This window comes from Pristiophorus japonicus, chromosome 21, assembly GCF_044704955.1.
Source record: "Pristiophorus japonicus isolate sPriJap1 chromosome 21, sPriJap1.hap1, whole genome shotgun sequence".
Taxonomy (NCBI): Eukaryota; Metazoa; Chordata; class Chondrichthyes; family Pristiophoridae; genus Pristiophorus; species Pristiophorus japonicus.
Window position 1 is genome coordinate 65247678 of NC_091997.1, and position 14406 is coordinate 65262083.

Here is a 14406-nt window from a genome sequence, read left to right on the forward strand (position 1 = left end):
GACACAAAGAAAAACTGCAAACAGCAAAAAAGGAAAAACAATAAAAGAAAACTAAAATCAAATCGCAGGATGAAAGAGTACATGGCGCGAAGGAGAAAGGGGAAAAACGGATTTAAAAAAACTAAATTGGGAGGAAAAGCTCAAAAAATAAAGCAGGCAGAAGGAAAGATACAAAAGCAGGGAAGAGAGAGCAATACAAAATATCTTAAAAGAGCTATTTTCATTGGTGTGTGTGAAGTGACAGCACCTCCCCTCCCCTAAGTGTGTGTGGGTCTCACTTCTCCGCCCTCATTGTTATCTGTGATCAGTAACATGAGGGATCCACCAGAGATACCCGACTATATATTATACAGTTTACTTCTCCAGGACATCAGTCTGCTGTCTGAACAAACATGGTCAATTTGTCATCTAAAGTGAAGAGAAATGCATCTTTCCCTGGTATGTGCAGACTTTACTGCGAATCTGTTTTGGCACAAAATAAGGAGGTTTCTCATAGCTGCAATAGTTGGGAGAAAGGAACCCCCGAGACTTACTCTATTCACCTGGTGGTAACCTCCCCCCCACGACCCCATGCTTTCAGAGTGAAATCATACAGGAAGCAGCTATGGGCATTTCAGGGTTACGAAGCAACTAAAAGGGCGCATGGCAAATCGCACATGCATCTCTTCACTAAAGATGTTAAGCACACATTTTAGAAATAAATTTGCAATGCAATGAGATTGCATTACACCGACAGCATCTGCCTCAAGTTTATCTCCATCCACAGTCTCTAATCATTTGCAAACACCCAGGGTCTGCACCTACAGCACAAAGGAAATGAATCATAGCTCCCTCATTTCAGATGTTGCTGCGATCAAATTTTCCAGGTAACTGCTGCAGGCTGAATAATGCAGCTGCAAGATTTTTTTTTACATTCTGACCCCATTTTAAAAAACTGCCCCAAGTGCAATATGGGCCAAAACCAATATTATTATAACTGGGTTAGACGTGGTGAAGATTGACAAATATTAACCAGATATTGATTTAGAGGCAATCAGGCCGATGCTAAAACGACATTGAAATATACCAATGGTCTCACTGCCAGGAAAACTTCAGCTTTGATGGTCTCTCAGACTCAAGAGACACCCTTAATGCAGACTGTACTTACGAGAATTGTACACACATGCGCTCTGTGCTTGAGCACAGCATACATCCCAAATGGCTCAGCTGATTAAGGCAGCGAGCCATACAGACCTGGAAGGTCACAGGCTCAGTCTGTGCACAGTTCATTGATTCCACCTAGGGCAGCAGTAGAGATGTTGTTAATTGGCCTCAGTACCCTTGGGTTTGAGAAAAGTGGGAAGAAAATCGATCAGCCAAGGTCCGACCGAGCTCCTGATCGCTATTCTATAACCTGTGATGGAAAGTGCAACTGTATCGACTTCTTTATTGTTCTTTTCATTCAGATTCCAGGAGACAGTTTCATCTGGATGGTTAGCCTTTAGAAAACAAGTTAACATCGGAAGCCAGCTTTCAGACACGCAGAGTCTAAGTTAAAATATAAAAGCATTTAAGAAGCTCCACAGTACCCAACAAAAAGCAGCCCACTTGATTGGCACCTCATCCACCAGCTTAAACATTCACTCTCTCCACCACCGGCGCACCTTGGCTGCAGTGTGCACCATCTACAAGATGCACTGCAGTAACTCACCAAGGCTTCTTCGACAGAACCTCCCAAATCCGCGACCTCTACCACCTAGAAGGACAAGGGCAGCAGGTGCATGGGAACACCACCACCTCCACATTCCCCTCCAAGCAACATGCCATCCTGACTTGGAAATATGTCGGCTGTTTCTTCTTCATTTCAAAATTCAGGAACTCCCTCCCTGACAACACAGTGGGAATTCCTTCACCACAAGGACTGCAGCAGTTCAAGAAGGGTCAGTGATCACAGGGAAGGAGGGGGGGGGGAGGGAAGGAAAAGAGGACAATTGGGGGTTGGCAATAAATACCAGCCTTGCCAACAATGTCCACATCCCATGAATAAAGTTTTTAAAAAGCAGTTTATGTGGACGTTGGGTGAAGACAGGGTCAGGGCTTGGCTGTGACGGCCCCTACCATTGACACTCACTGTTCAGGTTCACACAATAATGGCTACCGTGAAACTAAAGCCCACTACAAGGCCAGCACATTCATGGAAAGGCGGGGGGGGGGGGGGGGGGTGGGGGGCAATTGGTGTAGGGGCAGGCTGAATATTGCATATATTATGAATAGAACAAGCTATCCGAGTTGTGGACTGCGGAATCTGTGGGCTTAAAAATACATTAATGGGTATAAACCAATATGCTGTTAAGTGGAGCAGACTGTACAAACACTAAAGGGAGGGCAGCCAGAGATTCTCAAGGTTGAGCCAAACCAATGGTCTGGTTTGGCTGTCAAATTCAAAACTCAACTTGAGCCAATTAAAAGTTTAAAACTACATATGTTTTTAAAAAGCTCAAGGAGGAATACGTGATACAGAATTGCAGGTGCAGCAGCTGCACAATACTCAATCCAGTCAGAAGTATTGTGACACGATCAAAGTTTTTTTCCCATAATGAAGAATCTCTAATCAATACTGATTTGTGGAACGTTCTCCATCACTGGGGGCAATTTGGGTCGGGTGGGATGTTAAAATGTTAAAAATCTCAAACGCGAATCCAACCCGCCCTCTTCCAGTTTTAACTGAGGGAGGATGGGGGAGGTGAACAACCAACCTGCTCCCAGGAGACAGGTGGCTAATTTAAATGTTTTCATGAGGCTGCGTGCCTCAGATTTTCTCTCTCTTCTAGCTTTAATGCTGCCAGGTTTCCTGGACCATGGGAAACCCAGCAGCTAAAGGAAGGCACAGACTAATCCGTGGCACAGGTTAAGTGCTTTTCCAGCACTGCTTGTGAGCCAGGGGGAGGAGTGTTTCCCCTCCGATCCACCCCACGATCACCGACCCAACCCCACCTTCTTTGCCCCCTCCCCCACCACCACCCCGCGATCACCGACCCAACTCCACCTTCTCTGCCCCAATCTCTCTCCAACCACGCTTTACTCAGCCCCCCTTTACAATCTCTACCCTGACGAGCAGGAAACCGACCAGCGACTGGGTTATGGCCTCTTCTGCAGCGTTCCCCGCCCAACAGATAGCCAAGCCTCCCAATCAGCCTGGCCTCTGGGCAGGAAACCTACTAAAAAAAAAAACACGCAGGTGGTAGAATTAAAACTCCACAGCGTTCAGAGAAATCCGGACATCCGTATTTGCCAACATGAACTCTGACCCCCATTTGAAAATCTTGATCCAGCATTTATTGAGGTCATAGTGTCTGAACTTACCAGCTCACAAATACTTCCCCGTCAACCGTTCGGGAACACTGCAGCAAGTAGGTTTGACCTAGTTGCTGTAGATTGTACAACAAGCCAAATAGATCGGTATAAAGTGTAGAACTAGTTTCAATAATTAACATCAACTTTAAAAATGTATCACCAAGTCCTATGAGCTAGTAGATAATTCAATGTCAGGACTGCGTGTGAAACTGGTCTACAGGTTCTTCATTCGACTGAAATACTGCATTATTTCAGCTCTGCCCCTGCGGCAACCTCGATGGCATGCTGCATTAAAGCATCATCCTGAATCCTATTTTTTCTTTCTTGCTTTTCTGGAGCTGTCAGCTTAGCTTGGGTACAGTTCCATGGACACTGGGTGCCTCATCGGGATAGCCATTATTCTCTCTCGTCAGTTGCAATGCAGGCTATTTGACTATGGGAGACCATCAATGCCAAAGTGATCCTGTGTTCAACTGATAGCTACACACAAGCACCTCCCAGCAGCACTAACTGGATAATGATCAGAAACGGTGACCTCGGGCTGATTTTCCCTGCGTTCGATTATACAGGTAACCCTGTATAGGAATATGGTCATGTAGTGCTTATAGTGCTGGAGAATGACCAAAGTGGTCAGAAAAATACAACTAATGTCTTCAATAATGTATTTCAACGAAGCAAGCTGGCCTATATTTGGATCCAGCCCACACTATATGATTGCCTAGAGGGCATTAGGAGCCAATGAGGGATGGGCAATAAATTCAGCCTTGCCAGCATCGCCACACCCACCAAAAGAAAGTGTTAAGACCCTTGAAAAAAAGGCAGCAGCAGCTGTGCATCATTGGCCTTGTCGATGCAGTGTACATTCAAACACCCCGACATTTCACTCCTGGACATCAGTCACTGCTGTTGTATGGCACGTCCTGTCCTCCCACTCTATGCTAACCAAGTTTCAAAATATAAAAGTGCTATCGTTTGCCACAGTTTAAAATAAACAACCCAGCATTCAAAACTAAAAGAAAATGGTTATTCCCACCCAACTCAAAAATTATTGTTCCTGCTTTTAATGTAAAAAGTTCACTGATTCCAAGTCAGCTGCAGTCTGCAGCAAACAAGCGTTCCTTTCAGTTCAGTGGCAATTGTCAGCACCAGTAGTGGAAGAAACTTCCCTCTTGAAGGAAAGGTAACTTTGAGGATATGAGGCGTGAATTGGCTAGGATAGACTGGCAAATGATACTTAAAGGGTTGACGGTGGATAGGCAATGGCAAATCTTTAAAAATCATATGGACAAACTTCAACAATTATACATCCCTGTCTGGAGTAAAAATAAAACGGGGATGGTGGCTCAATCATGGCTAACGAGGGAAATTAAGAATAGTGTTAAATCCAAGGAAGAGGCATACAAATTAGCCATAAAAAGCAGCAACCAGAGGGCTGGGAGAAATTTAGAATTCAGCAGAGGAGGACAAAGGGTTTAATTAGGAGGGGGAAAATAGAGTACGAGAGGAAGCTTGCCGGAAACATAAAAACTGACTGCAAAAGCTTCTTTAGATATGTGAAGAGAAAAAGATTAGTGAAGACAAACGTAGGTCCCTTGCAGTCGAATTCGGGTGAATTTATAATGGGGAACAAAGAAATGGCAGACCAATTGAACAAACATTTTGGTTCTGTCTTCACAAAGGAAGACACAAATAACCTTCCGGATGTACTAGGGGACCGAGGGTCTAGTGAGAAGGAGGAACTGAAGGATATCCTTATTAGGCAGGAAATTGTGTTAGGGAAATTGACAGGATTAAAGGCCAATAAATCCCCAGGGCCTGATGGTCTACATCCCAGAGTACTTAAGGAAGTGACCCTAGAAATAGTGGATGCATTGGTGATAATTTTCCAGCAGTCTATCGACTCTGGATCAGTTCCTATGGACTGGAGGGTTGCTACTGTAACACCACTTTTTTTAAAAAGGAGGGAGAGAGAAAACGGGTAATTATAGACCGGTTAGCCTGACATCAGAACTGGGGAAAATGTTGGAATCAATCAGTAAGGATGAAATAGCAGCGCATTTGGAAAGCAGTGACAGGATCGGACCAAGTCAGCATGGATTTATGAAAGGGTTGACAAATCTTCTGGAATTTTTTGAGGATGTAACTAGCAGAGTGGACAAGGGAGAACCAGTGGTTGTGGTGTATTTGGACTTTCAAAAGGCTTTTGACAAGGTTCCACACAAGAGATTGGTATGCAAAATTAAAGCACGTGGTATTGGGGGTAATGTACGGACGTGGATAGAGAACTGGTTGGCAGACAGGAAGCAGAGAGTTAGGATAAACGGGTCCTTTTCAGAATGGTAGTGGAGTGTCGCAGGGCTCGGTGCTGGGACCCCAGCTCTTTACAATATATATTAATAATTTAGATGATGGAATTGAGTTAAATATCTCCAAGTTTGCAGATGACACTAAACTGGGTGGCGGTGTGAGCTGTGAGGAGGACGCTAAGAGGCTGCAGGGTGACTTGGACAGGTTAGGCAAATGGGCAAATACATGGCAGATGCAGTATAATGTGGATAAATGTGAGGTCATCCACTTTGGGGGTAAAAACACGAAGGCAGAATATTATCTGAATGGCAGAAGATTAGGAAAAGGGGAGGCTGCAGCGAGACCTGGGTGTCATGGTTCATCAGTTCTTGAAGGTTGGCATGCAGGTGCAGCAGGCAGTGAAGGCGGCAAATGGTATGTTGGCCTTCATAGCATGGGGATTTGAGTATAGGAGCAGGGAAGTCTTACTGCAGTTGTACAGGGCTTTGGTGAGGCCCCACCTGGAATATTGTGTTCAATTTTAGTCTCCTAATCTGAGGAAGGACGTTCTTGCTATTGAGGGAGTGCAGCGAAGGTTCACCAGACTGATTCCCAGGATGGCTGGACTGACAGGAGGAGAGACTGGATCAACTGGGCCTTTATACACTGGAGTTTAGAAGGATGAGAGGGGAACTCATAGAAACATAAAAGATTCTGACGGGATGGGACAGGTTAGATGCGGGAAGAATGTTCCTGATGTTGGGGAAATCCAGAACCAGGTACACAGTCTTAGGATAAGGGGAAGGCATTTAGGACTGAGATGAGGAGAAACTTCTTCACTAAGAGAGTTGTTAACCTGTGGAATTCCCTGCCGCAGAGAGTTGTTGATACTAGTTCATTGGAGATATTCAAGAGGGAGTTAGATATGGCCCTTACGGCTAAAGGGATCAAGGGGTATGGAGAGAAAGCAGGAAAGGGGTAGTGAAGGAATGATCAGCCATGATCTTAATGAATGGTGGTGCAGCTCGAGGGGCCGAATGGCCTACTCCTGCACCTATTTTCTATGTTCTATGTGATGAATGTTGAGTTTTTCCTGTAGAGTTTGGTGCGGCAATCATACATGAAAGCTGGCTAGTATTTCAAAGTTGATCAGGATTTACCCACATTTGCTGCTCCACATCCAGTTTTTTTTCCAAGCCTTGTGCTTTTTAGTTAATGCCAAACTGGTTAAACATTACACTCCCTTTTCTTTGCAAGATTGCCTTCGATGGCAAGTACACCTTCTGAAGAAGCCTTAAGCACCAATGACCAAGGTGCCAGTACCAGAAGAGGTTCCCAAACCTGTATATCTCCAACAGTAAGCATCAGTGGTGGCCGAGGTAAATGGACACGACTGCAGCCACTCGCATCTCCGCCACTAATTTGACTCTGGACATCCAGATCAGCCAGCAATGCAGTTTTCACATTGCCAGTCTATACAAACCGTCTGATGGTAGTTGCCCAATCCACGCCACGGATGAAATGAATGTAAATCTGGTGCCAAGGGAACTGCTTCCACTGTATTGTAAATGGACCCGAAAACTGATTCAAACTTCCAATGGCTCAGCCCAAGTGTGATGAATAAATTAGTCACATGTACAGTTTATAAGGAGCTCACGGAACAAGATATGCTTTCTGAAGCTGCACCTCTGCAATAGGCTTAAGAAGTCACTGACCCAAGCACAGTGATCATCATTACCTTCTAATTCTAGATAATGACAGGCAAAATAAACTGAGGCATTGCAGAGCTCACTCCATCAGTTGGTTCATGCAGCACACAGCCCATAATCTTTAAAAATATAAAAATGGGACACTCGGTAAACTCATGCTGACGAAGAGTCCAAGCCAAAATCACAACCCTTTTCTTCCAGATATTAACTGACACATTGCACATTTCCTGTTATTATCCAACACTAATAGTGTACAGATGTGTATACAATATATAACCACGTATATAACAGCAGAGTCATCTCCAGATACAATTCTGATCCAAGCAGAGAATTCACACGCACCAATCACTTCTCATTCACTCCTGCTGTATTAGAATTCCTGCTCTCCAGACCACTGCTTAAAGCACAAAGTACTAATGCAATTAATTACTAACTTTTAAACATTTGACGCACAAAACATTTCTCTCAAATTTCACTTTTTTGTGAATTTTGAACTCAGATTGTGAATGCTGGCCACTCAATGTGAGTAACAAGTGTTCCCAGATCAGATACAGCAAGTGTTAGATGTGGGAACTGCTGAAACGCATTTCACATCAAACCTTTGCAGCCAGCGAGAGGAGGAGCCTTCCCCTCTTTGGCATGGATTGTAACCCAGGTACCAGTGATGAGAGGCCAGTGTCCAACCCACTGCCATGAACTCATTTTAGAAGCAAAATCATTTGATTGCATCTCTTCTCTCCCAACTCTTCACCCCGCCCCCCTCGTCCCCCCACCCCAACCCCGTATTTTAGTTTAAATGACTAATCATAAGATTAAATACTCTTAGCTGTAGCAGTGTACCTGCATCAAGATGAGAATCACATTTTAAAAATTTGAATTCCAGGAGTGCGATATCTTAAGTTGTTTCTCAAATTTTCATTCCAATAGTTAGCATCAGAACCCCACAGTAAAAATTCTCGTTGCAACAACCAATATTTCAAAGATATGGCAAACAACTTGCATTTGATAGTATTAAAAAACACTGCCATAGATTTAAACCAACAAATAAATAAGTCCTTACCGTGGTGATTTGTCATTGATGGTGTTTGCTCCTTGCAAATTAGACAACGGCGTCCTGGGGCTTTTCCTTGTAATACCTATCACAGCAAAACAAGTGCTAAAATGGTAGTTGATCAGAGAGAAAGTAGCAGCAGCAGTGAAGCATGCATTGTGGCAGCATGCTGCAGGCAGATTAGCAGGGATAACCTGAAGTATTGCTACAGCATCTCTGCAGGTACAACTCAGAATCACTGCACACAAGGCATAGCCGGGGGGTGGGTGGGGAGTTGGAACAAGCGATGATGTCAAAAACAGAAAGCAAAAAAAGAGCTGTCAAATTATGTTCTGATACTTCAAGCAAGTGTTAGAATCTGCTGTTTTATACCCTGTAGCATTGCAAGATTTTATTTATCTTCCTAGAAGAGTTAAATCACAGCCAGAACCTTTAGATACTTCTTGCATAACCGATAGAAAGCACAGGCTAAAGGCAGGGTGCTGGACAAGCATTACAAACTCATACAAAAAAACACTGGTCAATGAGGCTACAAGACCAGAAGCAAGGGGAGCAGCAAAAACATTTAGGGACATCAACGCCCCCCACCCCCCCCCCCCCCCCCCACCACCCACCCCCTTTATTAATTGTACCAACAGAAAAAAGGCTGCAGAGTGAACAGAAGAAAGCGTAATCATATTCTCATCTCAAACTGAAGGCTCTCACTCGCACCCTACAAATCCCACTTGACAGAATAGGCATAAAAGCTCAGATTTGGACAAGTCAGAAAAGAGTACATTCCACGCTCCAATTTTGTTAAATTGGAACGGTTAACGAGCCCAACTGACCAAGATGAAACCAATTTAGAGAACAAAAATACCTCACTAAATTTGGCCAACAATTCTGGTCACCAATTTAACAGAGTCTTTTGTCATACAATCCTTATTGATATATTGAACTTTTGTGTTTGAAGAGGAAATGTTTTGAAACCCATTCAGCATCAAAACACTCAGAGGATCTGAGTTTGGCATCCAGCCTGGCTCACATTCAAATTAATGCTTTCCGGACAAACTTCAAAAGAAGCTGGCTTACAATTAGGGGGGAAAAATATCAAACGGGAGGCAATCCCTTCCTACTAATGAACATACTGCCACCCCTTCCCACGATGAATACATGTCTGTCCTTTCCCAATAATGAACACCCATCCCTTCCCACTAATAAGGAACAGGATATCACTCCCCATAAAGCAGACCTCCTCGGTGCATAGCTATGTGGGCAGTGTCAGCTTCTCAGCTGGGAATTGGGCAATTTGTTTGAATTTTAAAGAGCTCTAGATCTGTACAAATGGGATTTACTTGGGGATTAACAAGAGAGACAATGTGCTGCATCAAAACACAGAGCACCTGTATATCCCTATTTATTTTAGTTCTAGGAAATCTTAATTGGATTTTGAGAAGTTAGATCTTCATTTGCTGACTGGTATCCATACTTTATTTTGTGCATAATTCTCACATCTCATCAAGGTTTCAGACTGAATGGAAATTTCTAAAATACGACACTAAAACTTCAAATGAAAACAATGTTTTAATATTTTGTCTCTTTATTAGGTGTCGTCATTCGGGTTTCAATTAAATTTTACCAATGGTAAAATAGACTTCAAGCCCTGATCCTACCGGTATGGAAAAGCTACTCTCTGAATCGCAACACACAGAGCTGATCAGCATAAAAACAAGCGATAACAGATCGGGCAGGGGGTCTGCCACACTCCAAGAAGAGAAGAGCTAATCACTCCACGTCGGTCATTTCCTCAATTAATGCTTTCATACTCAAGTCATGAGGTGCGTTGCTACTGGTGCTGCCTGGCTGGAATTAAAAGAGTCAGCTGAAATTATTAGTATTCGGGCAGGGAGACCAGCTTAGGTCATGCAAAACTAGTATTAGTCAACACACAGAAAGGAGAGCTGGGAAAATGGACACAGACAGGACATTGAGACCAACACCATTCACTCGATCAGCAAAACCAAAGAACCCTGGGATGTATACTCATACTGTGCTTGTAAGTACAGGGCAAAGGCGTGGAAAAAAATAATCTGAAAGTGTATTTTTAAGGTTTACACACTTGGAAAGTTTACTGAAGAATTTTTGCAAAGAAATATCACAACCTGTTTCTCATTTCGTCCTCTGCAAGACATTTGGAGTACATAAGAAACTTGGATTATTCGCCCTTAGTTTTTCTTTTAAAATACATAATGTGCCTTTTTTTATTAAAGTGCGTGGTTTAGAAACCACAAACATCCCAGAATCCTTTGGTGTTGTTTGGCTTCAAGTCAGTGGTCTTCATTAGCCACTGTGAGCAGCTGGTGAGGCCACAAGTACCCGGTTAGATGGTTTTAAAACACAGTCCCTTGCCCTCACATTGGCACAACTGGAAGTGTTAACCTCAGCTAGTTGGCAGGATCAGTAACTATTGTTTATATATTATATATAAAGTTAATGAAGACCACTAGCTCCGAGTGAATGGACTCGCATTTCCTGTGGGTGAGTGGGATGTCAGAGTTTTGCTGGATTCGCAGCCTTACTGTACTTCTCCTCCTTGCATCTCTGGAGAATCTCTAAACTCCTCTGATGGACTGGGTGATGCAGAAAGCTAAAACTATCCACACTTTTCAAAACCGGGAATGGAACAGCATCATCATGCCCTTGGGAAGCAAAATAAAAACAAAAGAAAAAAATAAAAGAGATACAAGAGAGAGATATTCACAACAGACAGGAATTTGAAAGGTTGAGAAACTTCTACAAGAATCCAAACACCACAATTATAGTGAAGCACATTTAATCATTAATATCTATTCCGCTGTTAGAAAATGAGACCGTTTTGCCATCTAATTTAGTGATAATGAACTGCAGAAAACCTCTGTGCACTTCAGTGCAAGAGAAAGGCAGAGTTTACATACTGTGGGTGTGGACTTTCGACTTAAGAAAATCAGCACGAATCAAAATACTACCAGCAGTGAAATACACGAGTCGATTTGTTTTTAATAATATATTTTAAAACCAGAGACAAAAATAAAACATTTTCTGAAAGATTTTCAACACTTTCCATCTAGGTTAATAGGCTCTTTATAAACTAGGCCCTGCATGAAGTTCTCGGCATTGAAACTGCCTTTTCTCGGAAGAGCAGCCTAAAAACCCGACATTTAAAATTTTAAAATGAAACGACTAGAGCCCCAATTTTTGTCTACAGATCCCAGTTGTCTTTGCCAGCAGCTACAACACTCGAGTAATTTTCAACCACCAGAAAGTCTCGGGTAGACCTGATGAAACTATCTTAAATGAAGATGGTGGATCAACAAAGCCAATAAGATGCTGAATTACATAGCCAAAACAGTGGTGCATCTGTGGAGATCAGCTGTGGATCAAATGTGACACCTCCCACAGCTGAAGTCTCCCACAATTCACCATCTGGGCTTGCACATGAAGAATGGCTACTTGGGCGAGGTTACAGGGGCTGTGGCACCGTATTCCCAAGTACGAGTCAGTGTCTTCAGGAGAGAGGTGGGAAGAAAGGAATAAAAACAGGAGACATTATGGAATGTACAAAGGAAACCCGATAGCCATTCGGTTTCCATTGTACATTACATAATTATGACTGTCATTTACAGAATCAAGTGTAGACATTTCAAACTAGGGCACTAGTTTTTTTTTTCTTCAGCAGCTTCAGTTTTAAATTATTGGAACTGTACGGTTATTCATAAGGAAAGGCTACTGAATCTGTCTGTTTTCACAAAGGTATTTTAATTTGCTGATCTTAAGCACAGAGGGAGGAGGTGGACGAAAGAGAGGTTATTCTACATAGAGTTGAAGATATAAAGAGCAGTGTTCTACATCTGCAGCAGGAATAGACCTATGCAGAGCAAGGCTGTACTAGGCAGAGCATTCAGAGTGCGGACCAGCTGCCACAGCATGATGATGCTTCTTTCTGTAAAATCTCCCCAGCTCTCGAAGGGCAGAAGTGCACTGATTAAAGTGAGAAATAGCTAGCCAAAGCCTACATAAACCATCATACTAATGCAATATGGGCATCCATTTGCAATAAACGATAAATCGCTCACAAACTGACTTACAGAAATAGGTCAATCTCAGATTGTACAAATTCCAAGGGGACATGTTCAAAAATACAACTGTAAATGCCTTCGGACATATAAAATGTATTGAAATGCTGCAAGTTCAAGTCTATCACCACTAGATGGAGTTTAATGTTTGTGGGACTTGAACATTTGCATTCGATTAGGTCCTGGGGCAGTACAGTATATCATGATTTATGTTGTAAGAGACATGCATCACCCAGCTTAGTTCAAAACTTGATATTTGTCTTTGCAGCCACCCACAGTGCATTTTATGATGGCTTATTTGTGAAATGACATAGGACAGTTGAAGTAGTAGTTCATATGGCCATGAGTGTGCCATCATTAGGGCAAATGATTATGTGCAGTAGAACATCCCATGAATTTCTACACTTATCACCTGCAGTGTGATATTCTTCCCAAAAGCACAATTTTGCATAAAGAGCCCCCGAAGCAGTGAAATGCCAGTTTCTAACATTAAATCAAATGGTGGAACAAATCACTGTCCTAACCATTGCCTGATGGCAAGTTGCACGTCTCTCAAAGCCACTATATTGAGAGACTGCATTCCATTAAGAATTGAAACCAGGTATCAAACCAATATGCGCGTCCCTCATGGCAACACTCTCAGTAACTCACTGGACACATCAACGCTACTCGGGTTTCTAAATGATGTTCCAAAGTCAGGCACTGTCCAGCACAATAGGGGAACAGCAGTCTAAAGAAATTCTTCCAATCACTATTTCTTCGGCTGGTAAAATTTGAAAACGCATAGATCAGAGAAACTTCAGCTGTCAAATGTTTTATTAATATACAAGTATACTGTCTAACATCATTCGCGCTATAAATTTCTATGTTTCTATCTAGTCTTGGTACTAATTCATACAAGTTGTCTAAATTGCTATTCTTTTAGTAAGTTGGTCGGTCATGCACGCAGAATTTCTGGTCAATCAGTAACAAGCTCCCATGGCCTGTTCGGTGAATGCCCAGGGTGATGTTGAGCCATACAGACTCAAAGTTCCAGGTTCAATCGTTCCTCTGCTGAGTTTGCTTGCAGCAATGAGGCCAATAAAATTAATCTGGGAGAGAATCCTGAGTTAGGGACGAGGAAAATAATCCCACGATCCTGGTCCAGGTTGGAATATAGTGATCCATGCTGGGAAGTACATGTGCAGCCATGGAATAGGACAGGATCAGGATCAACTGTTACTCCCCGTCTTTCCCTCCCCCTCCCGAATAGTTTGCTAACAGTCACTGTCTAAGCTCACACGTGAATGACCTCTTAGGAGGGGTACTCGACGAACTGCACCTCAGTAACAGTCAGCACCGTCAGTAGAGAAGAGGAAGGGAGAAAAATGGGGTGAAGGGAAAGGGAGAAGAAGGAGTATAAATAGCTTTCTAAAACAAAACTTCCAATTCTAATAAAAATAAACTTTCTTTTCTGGAATGGGAGGAAAAAATTCAGACACAGCCGCCGCTGCCCAACGTAAGCAGTAGAAGGCAAGGTCAACAATAAGTCACCATACACTGAGTTTTTAATCTCCTATCAGATGGATTGCCCATTTTGAGGGTCAGTACTTGCCAGAAGAAGTGTTAATTGAAGACCCGGTGTTATACCTGGCAGTATCTGCAGTACCAACATTCCTTACCTCGCTCAAATCAACTGACTCAAAGAGACTGGAAACTGAACCAGAGAACGTCTGATTCATACTGTTTACTGCTTCCCCGTCAGGACTAACTATATCTGAAGGAGCATTTTGTATGAAATTTTCAAAACTTAATATAGTTGGGCAAATACCCATTTCTCATTTTTCGGTCTCAAGTTTGGAGATGGGAGTTTCCGACAAATTGTTCCCCGAGTTGGTGTCGAACTTTTGCTCTCAACTCAGACTTTTCCCGCTTCATTTTTTTCTTTCTCCCCCCC

At 42.9% G+C, this 14406-nt stretch overlaps 1 protein-coding gene across 8 annotated transcripts in view; it reads right to left on the minus strand.

Annotated features, from left to right (window-relative positions):
- myo9aa (myosin IXAa) overlaps positions 1 to 14406 on the minus strand; it is a 285885-nt gene that overhangs the window by 70100 nt on the left and 201379 nt on the right. For 7 of the 8 annotated variants that reach the window (XM_070864905.1, XM_070864901.1, XM_070864904.1 and 4 more), the window contains exons 15-16: positions 10938 to 11057; positions 8389 to 8464 (exon numbers count right to left, since the gene is read on the minus strand). In XM_070864905.1, coding sequence (XP_070721006.1) covers positions 8389 to 8464; positions 10938 to 11057 — 196 coding nt within the window. The remainder of the gene's footprint in view (positions 1 to 8388; positions 8465 to 10937; positions 11058 to 14406) is intronic. The other variant, XM_070864903.1, reaches the window with a different exon arrangement.